General features: G+C 51.3%; 1 protein-coding gene across 3 annotated transcripts in view; it reads right to left on the reverse strand.

Moving 5' to 3' along the window:
• Window positions 1-17,158, reverse strand: part of SLC12A5 (solute carrier family 12 member 5) — a 177,384-nt gene that overhangs the window by 108,820 nt on the left and 51,406 nt on the right. For all 3 annotated transcript variants that reach the window (XR_014512827.1, XM_083447283.1, XM_083447284.1), the window contains exons 2-5: window positions 8,878-8,972; window positions 5,101-5,232; window positions 3,926-4,072; window positions 1,232-1,286 (exon numbers count right to left, since the gene is read on the reverse strand). Coding sequence is in view for 2 of the 3 variants with exons in the window: in XM_083447283.1 (XP_083303409.1) it covers window positions 1,232-1,286; window positions 3,926-4,072; window positions 5,101-5,232; window positions 8,878-8,972 (429 nt within the window). In the remaining variant the exon portion in view is untranslated. The remainder of the gene's footprint in view (window positions 1-1,231; window positions 1,287-3,925; window positions 4,073-5,100; window positions 5,233-8,877; window positions 8,973-17,158) is intronic.

Consider the following 17,158-nt stretch of genomic DNA (forward strand, 5'->3'; position numbering starts at 1 on the left):
AGGGACGTCCCTGATTTAGAGAAGCTCTCCTGGTTTCTGATCTGACCCCAGAATGTCCTGCTTTTCCTTAGGATGGCCCTATTTTCCTTGGAGAAATGTTGGAAGACATAAAGTTACCCAACCCCTGAGCCGCCTGAAGGCAATCCTGTAGAGGGAAGGCTTCTTTTAAAATGCTTGATGTTTTATTATGCTTTTATATATGTCGGAAGCCGCCCAGAGTGGCTGGGGCAATCCAGTCAGACGAGTGGGGTATAAAGAGGAAAATTATCATTATGGCCTGGGACTTCCCTATTCTCATCGGAGAAATGTTGGAGGGTATGCAACCGAGTGCCCACGCCCTTGGATAATGCCAGCAGGACATTGCCTGGCCTCCCAGCTGTACCTCCGGCTATGCGCCAACCCTGCGAAGCAGCCCTAGTGTGATGCCCTGGGACTCGGGCTTGAACTCGGAACCAGAAGTCTCAGTCCGCACCGGATCCTCTGCCTCAGGCATCATCTGAACCAAGTCTGGGGCCTGATCCTGAAGAGCCCCAGTCTGCACAGGTTCCCCTGCAACAAGCACCAGCTGGGCCGAGTCTGGGGCCTGAGCCTGCCCTGGCTCCAGATGTGGGGATGACCTCGTTGCCTCCAGCTGGGCCATCACTTACAGCTGCTCCATCACCGGTTGGGTCAGGGGAGGCTGAGGTGGCCTCTGGGTCTAGTAACCCACCGACGTCTCCCAAGCTGCAGAGACTGAGGTTTGAGAGAAGGAGAGACCTGAGTACTCGCAGGAGGAGTGCTCGCCTTTGGGCAAAACAGGGAGGTGAGTCGCCGGGGGATCAGGACCGGCCGCTACCCCAACAAAGATAAAAGGCTGTCAGACCCCGCCCCAATGTTTGCCAGAACCTGCCTGTCATCCTGTGCCTGCCCTTGCCTGGTTTCCTGCCTCGTGTCCTGCCTTGGCCCTGTCGGACTGACTCCTAGCAGAACCCTTTGATTCGGGACCGGACCTGGACTGCGTTGCTCAGGTTTACCCCTGGGCCCAGCACACCTGGCAGGACAAAGTGGCTGCAGAAGAGGGAGGCAGAGGCAAGGTGTCTTGGCAGAGGGAGAGGTGGCACCAAGGCGCTGGCAAGCCGTCAGGAGGAGTGCTGAGGAAGACCCCCCCCCTCCCCTTGGCCTGGGGCTCCGCATTTGCAGGCGGACAAACACACAGACACACAAAAACACAGACACAAAGGACTCTACCCACCTGGCACAACTCCATTGGTGGCAATGGCACTCATGGAAATGGCTGTCAGCATCGTCTGTGAGGAGGGAAAGGCAGAGAGGTAGGAGACTTGCAATGAAAGAGGGTTTGGTGGGGGGGGGATTAGAACTGCAGAATTGGGGGGGGGGCCCAGAGGCCATCTAGCCCAACCCCCGCGATGCAGGAATCCCAATGAGTGCCCGGTCGGCCTTCCTGGGTTCACCTCTTCCCAAGGCATGACAAGGGGAGACCCTCCGTTTTCCCCCTAGATTGTTCTGTCCGGCTCCCGGATGATGGAGAGTGGAGACAGCACTTGGGGGGGGCAGGGGGGTCACCAGGAAGCCAAGGGCCAGAGGGAACCCCAAGTGGGACAAGGCACAAGGAGCAAAGTCAGGAAAGTGGCCCCAGGCAGGTGGAGACGGAGGGGGCAGAGAAGCAGGTGGGACCATAAGGACATTTGCATCTGTCAGCAATCAGTCTTTTGGTACGGCAGCACTGGCACTGCGGAACTCCCTGCCTCTTGACACCAAGCAGGCACATTTGTTGTGTTGAAACAACATTTGTTTGGCAAGCCTACGCAGACATTTAGGATGCTGTTGTAATTTTAATTTATTGTTGGTTTTAATTTTTTGAAGGTTTGTATTGCTTTTACTAATAATCTTACTGTTCTGTTCTCTTTTTGGTAAACTGTTTTGAGCTTTCTTTACAATCAAGCAGTATATAAATGTTATGAAATAATAAAATAAAAATACAATAAGAAAAGCTTTCTGGATCAGACCCAAGGGGGACCATCTAGCTCAGCATCTCACAGTGGCCAGCCAGATTCCCCCAAGGGGATCCCAGATCCACTTTCCCCTCCTGAGGATTGCAGCATCTGGGATTCAGAGACACTGCTGCCTCCAGCTGTGGAGGCAGAGCAGAGCCCCCCTGGATTGTCAGTCATACAGGGAAGTCACTCTTATTTTGAGAAGCTCAAAGGCTCTCAGGGTCCGGGAAGCGGCTTCCCCTTGAAGCCCACCCCTTGCCTGTGCTGCTGAGACCCCTCCTCCTGCAGGGTCCCCCTGGAATGGGGGCCACATCTCATCCAGCCAGGAACCAGCTCAAAGGGGCCGGGGGGCCACAGGGCCAGATCCACACTCTTCCCCCCCAATCAGTCACTGTGTGCAACACAGCGCTGTTAAATTTTTCCTTTCATTTATCCTCAAAGGGCATTCAAAAGAAAGGAAAGGCGATGATGCCCATTTTCCAGAACAGGCTTCCAGGTCCAAGCCCAGCACTGCACTGAAATGTGTTGCAGCTTAGCTGCAGGGCTTGCTACATCGATTTCTATATTCTTCAGCCAAACGTACAGGCTGCTTGATTTGAAAAGCAAAAATCTGTAAGTGGTTTCATAAAACAATACTTATATAAAAAAAGAAAACCCGGAAACCAACAGATCCCAAACAAAGAGGCAGCCTTAATGAAGTGGGGCAAAATATAAATGGAAGCAACAGAATTTAAAAACAAGTAAAATTCCATGTCTGGTTAGGCTTGTGAAAACAACTTTTGGCATCAGCTGGGATTCCTGCATTTCAGAGGGTTGGACTAGATGATGAACGGAGCCCCTCAAAATCGACCGCTCTGAGATTCTGTGATTTGTTTCGCTGAATCAGCCTTTGCAAAACCAGTGCCCTGCCCTCCTCCTCCTTCCTGTTGGGGGACAGGGACTTGAACCCAGGGCTTTAGGGGGTGTCTCTGGGGGGTCCCTTTGGGGGGTTGAGGGCAGGTAATGGGGTGGGGAGAGGTGGGGGCTGAATCAACTTGGCAAGGCTGCTTCCCGGGGACGGCCGGGAGATGGATGGGCTGAGCGGTGCCTTTGGGGCAGGATGCAGCTGGATGCGTCCCCAGGAGGCAGGCTGGGATTAATCAGCTTCCTTGCACCATTGCCCATCCAGACAGGTGTATCCATCCCCAGCGCCGGCAGCTGCCTTCCTCTGCCTGGCCTGGCTGCATCCACCGCTGGCACATAGAATCCTGGAATTGTAGAGGGGGAAGGGACCCCCAAGGGCTCTCTAGTCCAGCCCCCGTAATGCAGGAATGGCAGGTGAGGAATCCCTGACAGGTGCTCCTCCAGCCTGCGATCCACCTGCCTGCTGTGCCAACTGGGACAATTTATTGGAGGAAGAAATAATAATCCTCTGCTGTATTTATTTTCTGGACTGCAGTTCTGAATTACCTGTGTGTTTTTTAATAGATCTATTTAGTAGCTTTGATTACACACACACACACACACAAACACCAAATTTAAAAATTATAAAACTGAAGAGCTGGGTGGGACCTGCAATTCAGACATCACAGCTTGAGATGCCCTGACAGGGAGCCGTCTAACCTCTCTTTAAAAACTTCCCAGGAGGGGGAGCCTGCCGCCTTCCCAGGTTACCTGTCCCACTGCCAACCACCCCAAAGGGCAGCTGTGAGCTTCCCACGTGACCCCCCCACCCCCACCCTGGGGTGAGACCTCAAAGACTGGGACAGAATGTGGGCATTTTGAGGGGCTCCTCATTTTGACCTTCCTTCCGTAGGTTTATGGCCAGAGCGATGGCCTGGACTGCCGGCCCTGAGGAATCCTGCCTGCCTGGTGCAAAGGGGGGGGGCTTCTCCCCTTCCCCCTCCCCTCCCCGCTTTGCCCATGGGGTCCCCAAGGAGGGGGCGACTCACGCAGGAGCAGCAGAGGATGACCATGCAGAAGGACTCCATGATGCCCGCGATGCCAACGACCCACGTCAGGCGGAGGAAGAGGATGACGCCGAAGATGTTCTGCAGGCATGGCAGGTAGACGCCCATGAAGGTGCCCATCTGGGGAGCCTGCAAGGGGAGGGAGCAGAGAGGGTGGTGAGGCACCCGGGGGGGTGCGGAGCAGGATGGATGCCCCCCACCCTCCTCCCAGGCTCAGGAAGGAAGGGGCCCGGGTGCCTTGGGGAGCAGGCTGGGTGAGCGGGTGAGGGGCTTGCTCTCAGAACGACCCTCCCTCGTCCTGGCAGAGGAGCCTCTTCCCCCTGGCACTGGGCAGAGGAAAACATCTGCCGGCAGTGAAGGATGGAGGTGCCTTGCCAGGCTGTGCCAGGGGAGGGAGAGGGCAAGGAGGGCTCAAAGGTTCCTCAAGACAGTTCAAACAAATCCTTTCTCAACACTTACGCAGAAAGTGGCGCAATAATGCCAGGAAACAACTGGTGGGGGTCACACGGGAGGCTCAAAGTCCCGTCAAGAAGAATTTCTTTGTTTATTCACAGCCCACTTTCTTCTCCACGGAGCGCAAGGGGGGGGGAACATGGCTGCCTCCCCATCTTGTTTAATCCCCACAAGAAGAATCTCAAGGACCGCCTCCCCCATATAACCGACCTGGACCCTGAGATCATCACCCGAAGCCCCTTCTTCACGTGCAGATAACTGAGGCACGTGGTGACTCTCTGCCACCGGGATTTGCAAATGTGAGACTCTGGGGAAACTTTATTGTTTGATTTGTGTGAATCTGTATGATTTGCAAAGGGAAAACTTTACTATCCCTTTGGAGCTGCTCTGTATTTTTACACTCTTGTCCTTCCTGACTGTGACACTTAATGGTTTGCATGTTTTAATTCCTTGTCCCCGCCCCCCGCCTATATTTGCACTTCATTTTTTGTTAAAAACCCATTTTGTTTTATTTTTTAAAAAAGAACAACACAGCCACAACAGAGCCACGGAGAGTCCACAGGTATCAGCTCAGCCCCCGACCCTCTGGAAAGGAGGCGCACACTTGGGGTCCAGAGCCAAGCCCCCCTCCGCCCACAACCCCACAAGGAACCCCGCAGAGGCAAAGACCAGTCTCCCGGCGCCCCCTCCCCTGAATGGCTCACCTTGACGGGCTTCTTCTTGGCTCCCTCGTTGTTCTCCGCCTCCTCGTGCTCCCGGCTGCCCTGAGGCAGGTTGGTGTAGTTGGCCAGCCCACTGAGCATGGACGACACCATGGGGATAGTGTCCATTTCCTCCTGTGGGGCAGAAGGAGGAGCGGGGCTGAAGAGGGGTCTCCAGAGGGGTTCTCCACATCCCCCTTGGCCCACAACTGCCTCTCCGCTCCCCCAAACCCCCGCTCTGAATGCCCCATTTCTCCCTTGAAACACAGGCGATGCTGCTACCTTAAGCTGTTGATCCAACTAGGCCAGTGCTGCCTACTTTGGCTGGCAGCAGCTCCCCTGGTCTCAGGCAGAGAGGGAAGAGCTCTTTCTTTTTTCTTTTCCTTTTTTTGCTGCATTCTGAACTTTATTGGGAAATGACACGGTGTTTAAAAACAGGGTCTTTGCTTCATAAATAGTCCATTCATAAAGGGGGACGTTGTGCCAGAGGTGGAGGGGCAGCCCCCACCAGAAAAGGGGTCTCCTCTCCCTGGACGAGGTGGATGGAGGGTGCCGCGTTGGACAGCCATGTGCCCCCATCCTGCCCTCCCTGCGGAATCTGGCCCCTCAGGCCTCCTTGGGGCCCCGGCTGGCTGGATTCTCCCCCTCCCTCCCCCCTTTGGCTCTGGGGGGCTTGGACCCTGGTCAGCCTTGGCTTTCTCTCCCTTGGCCTCTTTGGTTTTCTTGGCCGCTGCAGCCGCCTTGGCCTCTGCCTGGGGGGCCCCTCGTCCTCGGCCCCCCATCTTGCTTTCTGGGGGGGCACCGGGTGTGTTTGCTGGGAGGGCCTCAGAAGAGCTCTGTTTCTTGAGGATTGGGGCCTCTTTCTCCCCCCCCGCCGGGGGGGGGACTTCTTTGCCTTGGGCTTCGCTGGAGGTTTGCCTGGCTGCTTGCTAGCTTTCGCCTTGGTCCTCTTGCTGGAAGCCTCCTCCTCCTCCTCCCCTTCTGTGGTTGCTCCCTGCCTTGGTTTCTCCACAGGAACCTTTGCCGTGGGATTCTTGGCCGCTTTCTTCGGTCTGGGCGCTCTTTTTCCATCTGAATCCAAATGCTTTTCCTGGCTCTTCTTTCCCTTGGCTTCTTTGTGCCCAGCTTGAATCTCCCTGTGGCCCCCAGTGCGGAAGGGTTTTGTGGCCGGATGAGGCAGCCCCTTTCCAGGCCTCTGGCCAGGGCCACCTTCAGGGTCCACCCCGGGGTAGGTGCCCAGGATGTAGCGCTTTATGGCCACGACAGAGACCCCCTTGCGCTCATCCAGGGTCTTCGCCGCCTCCATCACCATGGTCAGCGTGGGCGCGTTCTGCGCCTTGGGGCGGTTCAGGGGGGCGGGGGGGGGCGGCCAGCGAGGCAGCGGACTTGGCTGCTGACAACGCCTCCATTGCAAGCAGCTGCCCACTCCTCCTCCCCTTCCCACCTCAGGGCAGAGGTCTTTCTCATCACCTGAGTCTGTTTGGACAAGCTGGGCCTTGAACTGTACATCATAGCTGTCAACCGTTCCCTTTTTAAAAAAATATTTTTTATTAACAGGCCAATCATATCACATTAATTCCAAATCGCATTAGTTCCAAATTACACAGCCAAATTTTTAACTTTTTGTTGGGGGTACCCATACTTCGTGCTCCGAAAGGGATCCAAACATCTCTCTTGCTGCTGCTTTAATGTCCCTTCTCTTTGTTGTTTTCCTCATCTTCTTGTTGTTATCGTATATTCCTTTCTTTGTGATCTCCGATAGTCTCCACAAGCGGGTTGAAAACAAACGTCGTTGTATCCTGTGTGGATTTTACACTCCTCCAAGAGCCATGTCAAAAAGAAACAGACGCCATTTCCGCACCTCCGTACAAAACATTCCCACAGTCTGTCCGTTGATTTCCACAGGCCTGCCAGTCTCTCCTCAATTTTCTCGGGGGGCCCTGCCAGGTCCAACTCACATTCCGATATAGTAACAAGCCGTGGTCCTGCTCCCCCTCATCCTCCTGTAGGCAGGACTGCCGTAACAAATCTCTTTTTATTGCTGCGCCACAAAGAACTTTCATTCCTTCCCGATCTCCCACCAGCCATGTCTTTGATTAGTAATTTATTTCCACACATTTCTTAATCCTCCTGCTTGTGATCAGTAATTGCAACGATTCTTTCTTTCTTGGGGGGAGGGGGGGTTATTAGGTACTCACATAAGACAAAAAAAGAAAAGTTTTTCCCCCTCCCCTTTTCAGTTCCGCTACATACCAATCCTTTGATGAATCATCTTCTTGATTTATTGTCCCAGCCCAGCGCTTCCACTTCACAGAGATCCCTTTAATTAGCAGTCTTTACTCCCGATCTTCACTTGAAGTATGTGCATTTGCTTCTTTCTAATTGTTTATTTTGAGCTGATGCGGCTAGTGCACGATCAGAGACAGCGTCCGGAAGAGCCGGACCCACATGAGGGCTTTTGTGCCTAGTGGCCTCACCCCCTTCTTTCGAATCCGGGGGTGATTTATGGCCACAGCAGGCAAGGCAGTGTTCCCCATTTCCTTGGGGCAACAAGGGAAGCTGCATACTCCCATATCAGCCTCTTAATTACCTCGTGTGAGCCGGAGAGATGTTATTGTTGGCCATCTTTCAATGCGCCCCTAGCGGCCCACCAACCGGTCCCTTTTTAAAAAAGGGGGAATTCCCTTATTCCGAATAGGATTCCTCGCAAGAAAAGGGAAAGGTTGACAGCTAGGCTGTACATAAGGACATAAGAGCCTGCTGGATCCGGCCAGGGCCCATGTAGTCCAACAGCCTCTTCTCACAGTGGCTGAACCCATGGGAAGCCCACAATCTGAGCACAATGGTATTCACAGATAGGCTGTCCCTGAGCATGGAGGTTCTGCTACCACAATGGACCTCCCTAAGAAGGGCCTGTGGATCAGGCCAGGGGTCCAGCTAGTCCAGCATCCTGCTCTCACAGTGGCTGACTAGATGCCCAGATGGGAAATCCAGAAGCAGGATCCGAGCGCAAGAGCAACTCTCTCCTCCTGCAGCTTCTAGCAACTGGGATTCAGGATCACGGCTGCCTCCCACTGTGGAAACCCAGTTTGCGTGTCTGCTCTCTAACTCTCTGTGTTTCCTTCTCTCTTTTTTAATGGTTTTTATTAAGAATTTCAACATAACAAATGATCAAAAACATATCATCTTCATTCCCCCCCATTTCCCCCTCCCCAAGAAAAACCCTCCCTCCCCCCCACCCCCCAGACTTCCCTCAGCTCCTCTCTCCAGTTTTTCAACAGAAATTATTCTCTGCATATTATAAAATTGTAAAGATCTTTAAATGATCTATCTATTATGTTAACAATAATAAATTGTGTGTGTTTATTCAAAACCAGGGAGTCCAATTCATTTTGTTGTTGTTATTTTAAAGTCATTTGTAAAAAGTTCCCATTCTTCTTTAAAGCCACAGTTGTCCTTGTCTCGCAGTTTGTATGTCAATTTCGCCAGTTCTGCATAGTCCATCAATTTCCCCTGCCACTGTTCTTTTGTCGGGATTTCCTCATTCTTCCATCCTTGCGCTATCAAGACTCTTGCCGCCATTGTCGCACACATAAATAAGTTCTTTAATTTCCTTGGCAGGTCTTTTCCTACGATCCCTAACAAGAATGCTTCTGGTTTCACTCTCTGCGTTTCCCATCTTGAGTCTGCCTGCATGCAAGACTCCTGCCGCCCCCCCCCCCAGCTGTGGCTCCTCCATCCCAAATCTTCCCTTCCCGATTCAGGACGTGCCCAGCTCACCTCAAACAAGGCCATGTTTTTCCCGTCATATTCCTTCCCCTTCTCCAGGTCTGTGCTGTTGATGAAAGGGCTGCTCTCCTTGGGGTTTCCATCGCCTGAAGGGGGGAGAGAGAGATGCATCAGTGCCAGAGGCCCGGGGCCATTTTCCTGCCCTTCCCTCCCACCCACGTTGCACAGGATTTGCCCCCTGCTTGGCACCCAAATTGTCCCCTGCCCTTGCCTGCCGGAAGCCCATCTTCGTGGTCCGCCTGCTGCAAAGCTCAAGGTTCTCCGTCCTTAGAGCTCGGACACAAACGGAGCAGGGAGCACCGCCAGCTCTCTGTGGCCTCCCACCAGCAGCACACACAGGCTGGGTTTCCCCTGAGTCAGAAGGGACCCCGAAGGTCCTCTAGTCCAGCCCCTGCAATGCAGGAATCTCAGCTAGAGAAGCCTTGGCAGGGGGCCACTTAGGAGAGGCCATGTCTCCAGTGAGCTTCATGGCCAAACAGGGATGTGAACCCAGGTCCTCCAGGTCCTAGTCCAACACTCTCACCACTAGGCCACACTGCCTCTTAATTTCACTTACAGACCCTATTTTCCAGGGACAATCCCAGATTTACAGAAGCCATCCCAGTTTCTGATTTGATCGCGGAACGTCCTGCTTTTCCTTAGGCATGGCTGTCAACGTTTCCCTTTTTTTTTAAAGGAAAATTTCCTTATTCCGAATAGGATTCCTCGCAAGAAAAGGGAAAAGTTGGCAGCTATGTCCTTAGCTATGTCAATCTCTATTTTCATTGGAGACGGGTATGGAGATATGCGACCCCCCCAAGCCAAGAAGATAAGTGACTATACAACCTTCAAAAGACATCTGAAGGCAGCCCTGTAAAGGGAATATTTTTTTAAAAAAAGTTCAATGTTTTATTATGTTTTTATATATGTTGGAAGCCCCCCAGGTGGGCAACATACTAATGATAATTTTTTAATCAAAATGTAAACAATAATAAACCATAAAAATATTTTTTATTTTTCAAAATAAATCCTCCAGTAAGATGGGAAAAAATGATTATTTGTGTATGCTTCCACTTTTTTATCCCCCCCCCCCCCTTGAGGCCCTTGGCACATGCTTGTTCTGCTTATGGTTCATCCAGCCCTGATTCAGCCGTAAAAAGTGGGTTTCCCCAGGGGGACAGTGGGGGTGTGAATGAGCCCTCATCGTGGCATAGCATTAGCGGAAAAGGAAGAGGAAAGACCTTTGCACTCAGAGGAGACCTTCCTTTCTGAAGGCCAAGAGTTTGGCTCATCTAGCTTTCCAGGCCAGAAGGTGGACGTGTATTTTTGGGCTGCTGGGAGATGCTTGGCAGAAGCAGAAGAGGGAGGGAGGGAGGGAGGGAGGGAGAATCCAGAAGGTTTGGCCTTAGCAGCCCAGTTCTGGGTCAAGATTTTTGAGCAGAGCAAGTGCCGCAGAATGAGAAGCAAGATCTCTCCTTCAAGGGCTGGGACACGGAGACCCTCCCTTCTCATCTAAGAGTCTTGCAGATTTATTCATTTCATTGTGCAACAGAACTTGTTCCATTGTCCTATTTAACCTGAATTAACTTCATGTGTGATTAATAATAATATATACCCCACCCATCAGAAACAATGGCTTCGACCTTCGCTTTCCTTCCTTGAGCAAACCCGAGGCTCAGATCCAACACTCCCGTTCCGCTCGTGTAGTCCACTTCCACTTGAGTAATGGAAGTCCCACCCCTGCCCCCTGCAGACCCCCAACATGGGGGGAGAGGGGGAAAGCCCCGTTGCAGAGCTGGGGTGCTGCCTGAGCACCACTGAATACAATCTCTCCCTCTTTCCCCTGAAGCTAAGCGGCTCAGCATCTGGGCCTGGTCAACATCTGGATGGGAGACGACTGCTTGGGAATCCCACTGTACTTCTGTGCTGTGAACTGCTCTGTGGCCTTTGGGTGAAGGGCAGTATACAAGTTTGATAAATAAAATAAAAATAATAAAGTAATAGGCAAATCAATAAATTGAGGCAAAATTTAGGGCTCCTCCACCGTGGGCCTTGGGGGGGGGGTATTCTGCTTGATAATGAAATGACGATGATGATGATGATTTATACCCCACCCACCTGGCTGGGTTTCCCCAACCAAGCATGGCTCCAAGCAGTTTTCCCCTGATCCACTCCTTTCACCGGGAAAATTTGCTCTCTAGCTCTCAATTGGAGCAAACATCAGTGCAGAGAAAACACGAATTGCCATTTGCTCTGACTGAGTGATAAAGAGCAGTTTCCCCTGGGGGACAGCAGTGGGGCAAGAGGAAGGGTGGGGGGACTCTTAGTTCCATGATGGGGGAAATGGGATGTAAATGGAAAATGACTCATCCTGAGGTTGGGAGACTCTTGGGGACCGGAGAAGAGGAGCACAGAGTCCTGCTGGATCAGCCCCAGAGGCCCTTCTAGTCTAGCATCCTCACAGCAGCCGCCCAGATACCCATTGCAGGAAAGCCGCAAGCAGAACCTGCGTGCCAGAACTCTCCCTCTTGCAGCTTCCAGCAACTGGGATTCAGAAGCATTGCTGCTTGGAGCTGAGCCTTGGAGAGCCCTCTCTGCCATGAATCTCCAGCTCCTTTTGTAAAGCTGTTTAGGTGGGGGCCCAACACTGTCTCCTGTGGGAGAGAGTTCCACAGCTCAACCACATCCTAATCTTCTGTCCTGATCTTCCAGTGGATTCCCTGGATGCCCCCAAGTTCAGAGTGGGAGAAAATGTTCCCCTCTCCTCTCCCTCCATGCAATGGAAAATTCTTCAAACTTTTATCGTGGGGGGGGGGGGAGAAGAGCTTTCTCTGTACCGTGCTTAGTTGTATAATTGGGAGGTGGAGCTTTCCAAGTGTGGTGTGTGAGAGAGAAAACCCGTCCCTTTGCATGAATGGAGGAGCTCAGAACTTCACTATTTGCCGCAGTTTCTCAACCTTCTTTTCTTCCTGAAGAAAATGGGTTTAAATAAAGAGGAGGAGAGAAGCTCAAAAGGGGTGTCAGTCAGAGGACCTGGGGTCTGGCAGAAAATACCAGCATGTACCCCACTAGGACACAAGCCACTCAATGAACCTGCAGAAATTGGAACACGTGGAGTTAAGTGAGATCCCCACTGCTCAGAGTCTGGGGGCTTTGCAGCTGCCTCCTTGGGGGCCCTGATCCCCAGGTACTTCCCTCCTGACTGGAAGAAATGTCCCCCCTCCAACAAGCATGGAGCTGCCAGAGTCATTTGCCACCAGGCCAGGGCATGATCTTGCCATTAAACGGGGTCACTTGTCCTTTCATCCTTCTGTGCCTTCTTGACGGAGGAGACTGCCTGGTTCTCCGTTTCTCCTTGCAAGGACACTGGCCTGGCCAGGGAGCTCCGGGGCTGGCCTGATAAATAGCTCTGACAGTCCCGCCCTCCTGGGAACGGCAGCTAATTGTTCTCTTGTCCTGGGGCTCAAGACTCTTCCCAGGGCAACAGCCAGAAACTGCCTGTGCAATTCTTCACAGCAGCCATCCAGCCCCTCTCCTGCTGCCCTCTCAGCAAAGGAGTAAACCTTCTGGTGAGGACTGCTGCTTAAGGGGGGGGGGCATTCACAGTCCTGCCCTTCCCCCACCCGTCAATTTGGCTTCCTTCATTGCCTTGGCCACGAGCATCTCTGGGCAACTGAATCTGACACAAGAACAGCTTGTCTTCTGGATGAGACCAAAGACCTGCAGAGTCCAGCTTCTCACATCAGATCATCTAATCAAACCTCAGTCCAGTGCAGGATAGAAGCGTAGCACCTGCGACAGGTGGGCCACCTGGTCTCTGCTGAAATACTACAAGCTGAACATTAGTCCACCATGTGACGCATCAGCAAAAAACCTAATGCTATTCTAGGCTGCATCAACAGAAGTCTAGTGTCCAGATCAAGGGAAGAAGTCATAGTCCCACTCTGTTCTGCCTTGGACAGACCACACCTGGAGTTCTGTGTCCAGTTCTGGGCAGCACAGTTTCAGAAGGGTGTTGACAAGCTGGAAGGTGTGCAGAGGAGGGTGTGGAAACTAAGCCTTATGAGGAGCGCTTGAAGGAGCTGGGGATGTTTAGCCTGGAAAAGAGGAGACTGAGAGGAGATATGATCAGCCTTCTTCAAATATCTTCAGGCTGTCACATAGAGGATGGAGCAAGCTTGTTTTCTTCTCCTCTGGAAGGTAGGACTCGAACCAATGGCTTGAAGTTACAAGAAAGGAGATTCCAACTGAACATCAGGAAGAACTTTCTAATAGCAAGAGCCATTATGGATGCTTGAGTTGAGATTCCTGCATTGCAGAGGGCTGGACTAGATGACCCTCAGGGTCCCTTCCAACTCTGCAATTCTATGAGTCTATGAACCGGGCCCAGAAACAAGTTGGCAGCCAGTTGGGCCAGGATCCGTGCAAAATGCTCAAACCCTCTTTCTCCAGTGAGCAACCCGGACACTGAATTCTGCACCAGCTGAAGTTTCCGAACCGTCTTCAGAGGCAGCCCTGCGTAATCTAACCAGAGCGTAGACGCCATGCCTCACCTTGTGCTCCTGAGTCCTCCTGTCCCTGCCTGGCCATGGGGGCCTCTCCCCCACAGTGGCGTAGTGTGGGGGGTGCAGGGGGGCCCGGCTGCACCGGGCGCAACCTCTGGGGGTTAGGGTTAGGGAGCGCAAATCCACGGGTTAGGGGGCGCAAATCCACGGGTTAGGGGGCGCAAATTACTTGCCTTGCCCTGGGTGCTGACAACCCACGCTTCGCCACTGCTCCCCCATCCCTGCCCCCAGCCGGTCCTTTCCTCTTCCTCCTCCAGGGCCTGATCCTGCTGCCTTCCCTTTCCCAGCTCAGGGTTCCATTCTTGGTGCCCATGAGGCAAGCAGGGCTGTCCTTAGGCTTCTAGCTGCAGCCACACCAGAGATGCCTTAATGCCAGGTTGACAAAGGGTATTTGTGGTCCCTTTCTGAAAATGCTCATCCTTTTAGCCCGTGGGTAGGCAAACTAAGGCCCAGGGGCCGGATCCGGCCCAATCGCCCTCTCAATCCGGCCTGCGGACGGTCTGGGAATCAGCGTGTTTTTACATGAGTAGAATGTGTTCTTTTATTTAAAATGCACTTCTGGGTTATTTATGGGGCATAGGAATTTGATCATTTATTTTTTTCAAAATATAGTCCGGCCCTCCACAAGGTCTGAGGGAGAGTGGACCGGCCCCCTGCTGAAAAAGTTTGCTGACCCCTGTATTAGCCTTTCCCCCCACCACTCAGTGAGCTGGTGGATTCACTGATCCTTTCGCCCTGAACGAAGATCTGTTTCCTAGATAAGCTGCTGTCCATTGCAGCACCCTTTTCTTCTTCTTCTTCTTTTTTTAACACTTCATTAACATTCATTTCCAGCATCATCTTATTCCTTGTAATCTGCCTTGGCCTTTCATGCTCAGGGAAAACATGACCTCATTTCATTTCAGGGTTTCTGGAGGGAGGGGCTGAAATTGAGCCTCCCATTCAAGCAATCCGGACACAGCAGAGGCAAATCATTAAGAAAAAGAAACGTTGGCTGCTCAGTTCTACTTAAAAGAACCACTCCTTCAACTGCAATTTCTCAAAATCCAACTAATTGGAATTTGGGGCATTTGAGATAAAAAAAGAAAAGAAGAATGGATAGAGTTGCTAAGCGCTACCACGGTGCGTGTTAAATTTAGATTCAAGAATATCCAGACACAAGCTGTGATCCTGCGCACACTTACTATGGGTCTCCCTCCCACGGGAGGCAGTGAGGATTAGACAAATTCATGGAGGAAGAAAGGGCTATCTCACTTTTAGAAGACATCTGAAGGCAACCCCCTTTAGGAAAATTTTTTAATGTCTAATGTTTTACAATTTTTATGTGCTGTAAGCTGCCCAGAGTGGCTGGGGAATAAATAATGTTGTTGTTGTTATAGCATGGGGGGCAGAGGCCCATGGCCCCGGGTGCACGATTTCGAGTTGGCCCGAACCAGGAACCCCCAAACAGGGACCCCCATCCTGCCTTATCTGCCTCTGGGGGTCTCTGGGCCCCGGAGCCCAACCTGCCCCACTGCCGCACCCCCAACCCCCTCGCTGAAGGGCCGCCTGGCCAGTGCCCGCTCGCTCCTCGCTCTGACGGTGAGCTGGCACAGAGGAGGGCAGGCAGGCAGGATCTCCAACCCAGAGGAGCTCTCGCAAGCCCATCTTCCCATCCTGTTCACACTCCTGTCTACACTGGCTTGGTCATTGTCCACAGAGCAGAAGAGGGAGGGATCCCCAAGGAAGCGCCCTCTGGGGAGCTGGCTTCAGGGCTCAGGCCCATTGGCAGACCAACTCTGTGTTAAAAAGATGTCTGTAAAGTACAGGTGGTACTTAACACCAGTGAAGTTAGCAAAAATGTATCAGACTCATGATAATAAATGCTGGAAATGTAAGGAAAAAGAAGGAACCTTTCACCACATGTGGTGGACGTGCCCCAAGGTAAAAGACTTCTGGGAAAGGATTTATAATGAACTGAAAAAAGTGTAGAAAAACACATTTGTTAAAAAACCAGAAGCCTTTTTACTTGGTATAGTGGGGGGTGAAATCCCCAAAAAGTATGTTACTTTTTTTTCTGTATGCCACAACAGCTGCGAGAATATTGCTAGCGAAGAATTGGAAGAAACAAGATTTACCAACTATCGAAGAATGGCAGATGAAGATGATGGACTATATGGAACTTGTCGAAGTGACTGGGAGACTCCGAGACCAGAGAGAAGAAATGGTGGAAGAAGACTGGAAGAAGTTTAAGGAATAAACTTATTCAACATCTTTATCAACGACTTGGATGATGGACTCAAGGGCATCCTGATCAAATTTGCAGATGACACCAAACTGGGAGGGGTGGCTAACACCCCAGAGGACAGGATCACACTTCAAAACGACCTTGACAGATTAGAGAACTGGGCCAAAACAAACAAGATGAATCTTAACAGGGAGAAATGTAAAGTATTGCACTTGGGCAAAAAAAAATGAGAGGCACAAATACAAGATGGGTGACACCTGGCTTGAGAGCAGTACATGTGAAAAGGATCTAGGAGTCTTGGTTGACCACAAACTTGACATGAGCCAACAGTGTGACGCGGCAGCTAAAAAAGCCAATGCAATTCTGGGCTGCATCAATAGGAGTATAGCATCTAGATCAAGGGAAGTTATAGTGCCACTGTATTCTGCTCTGGTCAGACCTCACCTGGAGTACTGTGTCCAGTTCTGGGCACCACAGTTCAAGAAGGACACTGACAAACTGGAACGTGTCCAGAGGAGGGCAACCAAAATGGTCAAAGGCCTGGAAACGATGCCTTATGAGGAACGGCTAAGGGAGCTGGGCATGTTTAGCCTAGAGAAGAGGAGGTTAAGGGGGGATATGATAGCCATGTTCAAATATATAAAAGGATGTCACATAGAAGAGGGAGAAAGGTTGTTTTCTGCTGCTCCAGAGAAGCGGACACGGAGCAATGGATCCAAACTACAAGAAAGAAGATTCCACCTAAACATTAGGAAGAACTTCCTGACAGTAAGAGCTGTTCGACAGTGGAATTTGCTGCCAAGGAGTGTGGTGGAGTCTCCTTCTTTGGAGGTCTTTAAGCAGAGGCTTGACAACCATATGTCAGGAGTGCTCTGATGGTGTTTCCTGCTTGGCAGGGGGTTGGACTTGATGGCCCTTGTGGTCTCTTCCAACTCTATGATTCTATGATTCTATGAATATTTGAAAAAATATGTTAATATTTAAATTCTAGAATAGCTTTGGAAGTGGATATAGGCTGTAGGGTTAGAAGTAGAAGATAGTGTATTTTAAAATAGTATTATTTGTAAGTGATAAAATGTGAAGATTTTTAAGGTAAAAGTAAGTGTGATAAAAAAAAGGTTAAAAATTATGATATATGCAAACTGCTAAAGATGAGGTAAAATGAAAATCAGATGGGGGGGACTTGGGGAAGCCCACCTAACAATGTTTAGAAAAAATAAGGATAAGACAAGAATTTGTTTGTATTGCTTGTTTTTCTGATTGTGTTGTTTAGTTGTGTTGTAAAATGATTAAAAAAATGGGGGGGGGGTCTGTAAAGAGGACATGAAGATCGATCCCTCATGCCAGGAATTCCTTGCAGGAGATCCCAGGGCCTGGTGGGGTCCCAGTTCCACCCCTCTCTAGATCTGCCTCTGGCCAGCTCTCTTTAGCTGTGATTCCTGCATTGTAGGGGTTGGTCTAGATGACCTTGGGGATCCTCTCCAACTCTACAGTTCTGTGA

The sequence above is a fragment of the Podarcis tiliguerta genome (assembly GCF_965153285.1).
Source record: "Podarcis tiliguerta genome assembly, chromosome: 6".
In the NCBI taxonomy this organism is placed as follows: Eukaryota; Metazoa; Chordata; class Lepidosauria; order Squamata; family Lacertidae; genus Podarcis; species Podarcis tiliguerta.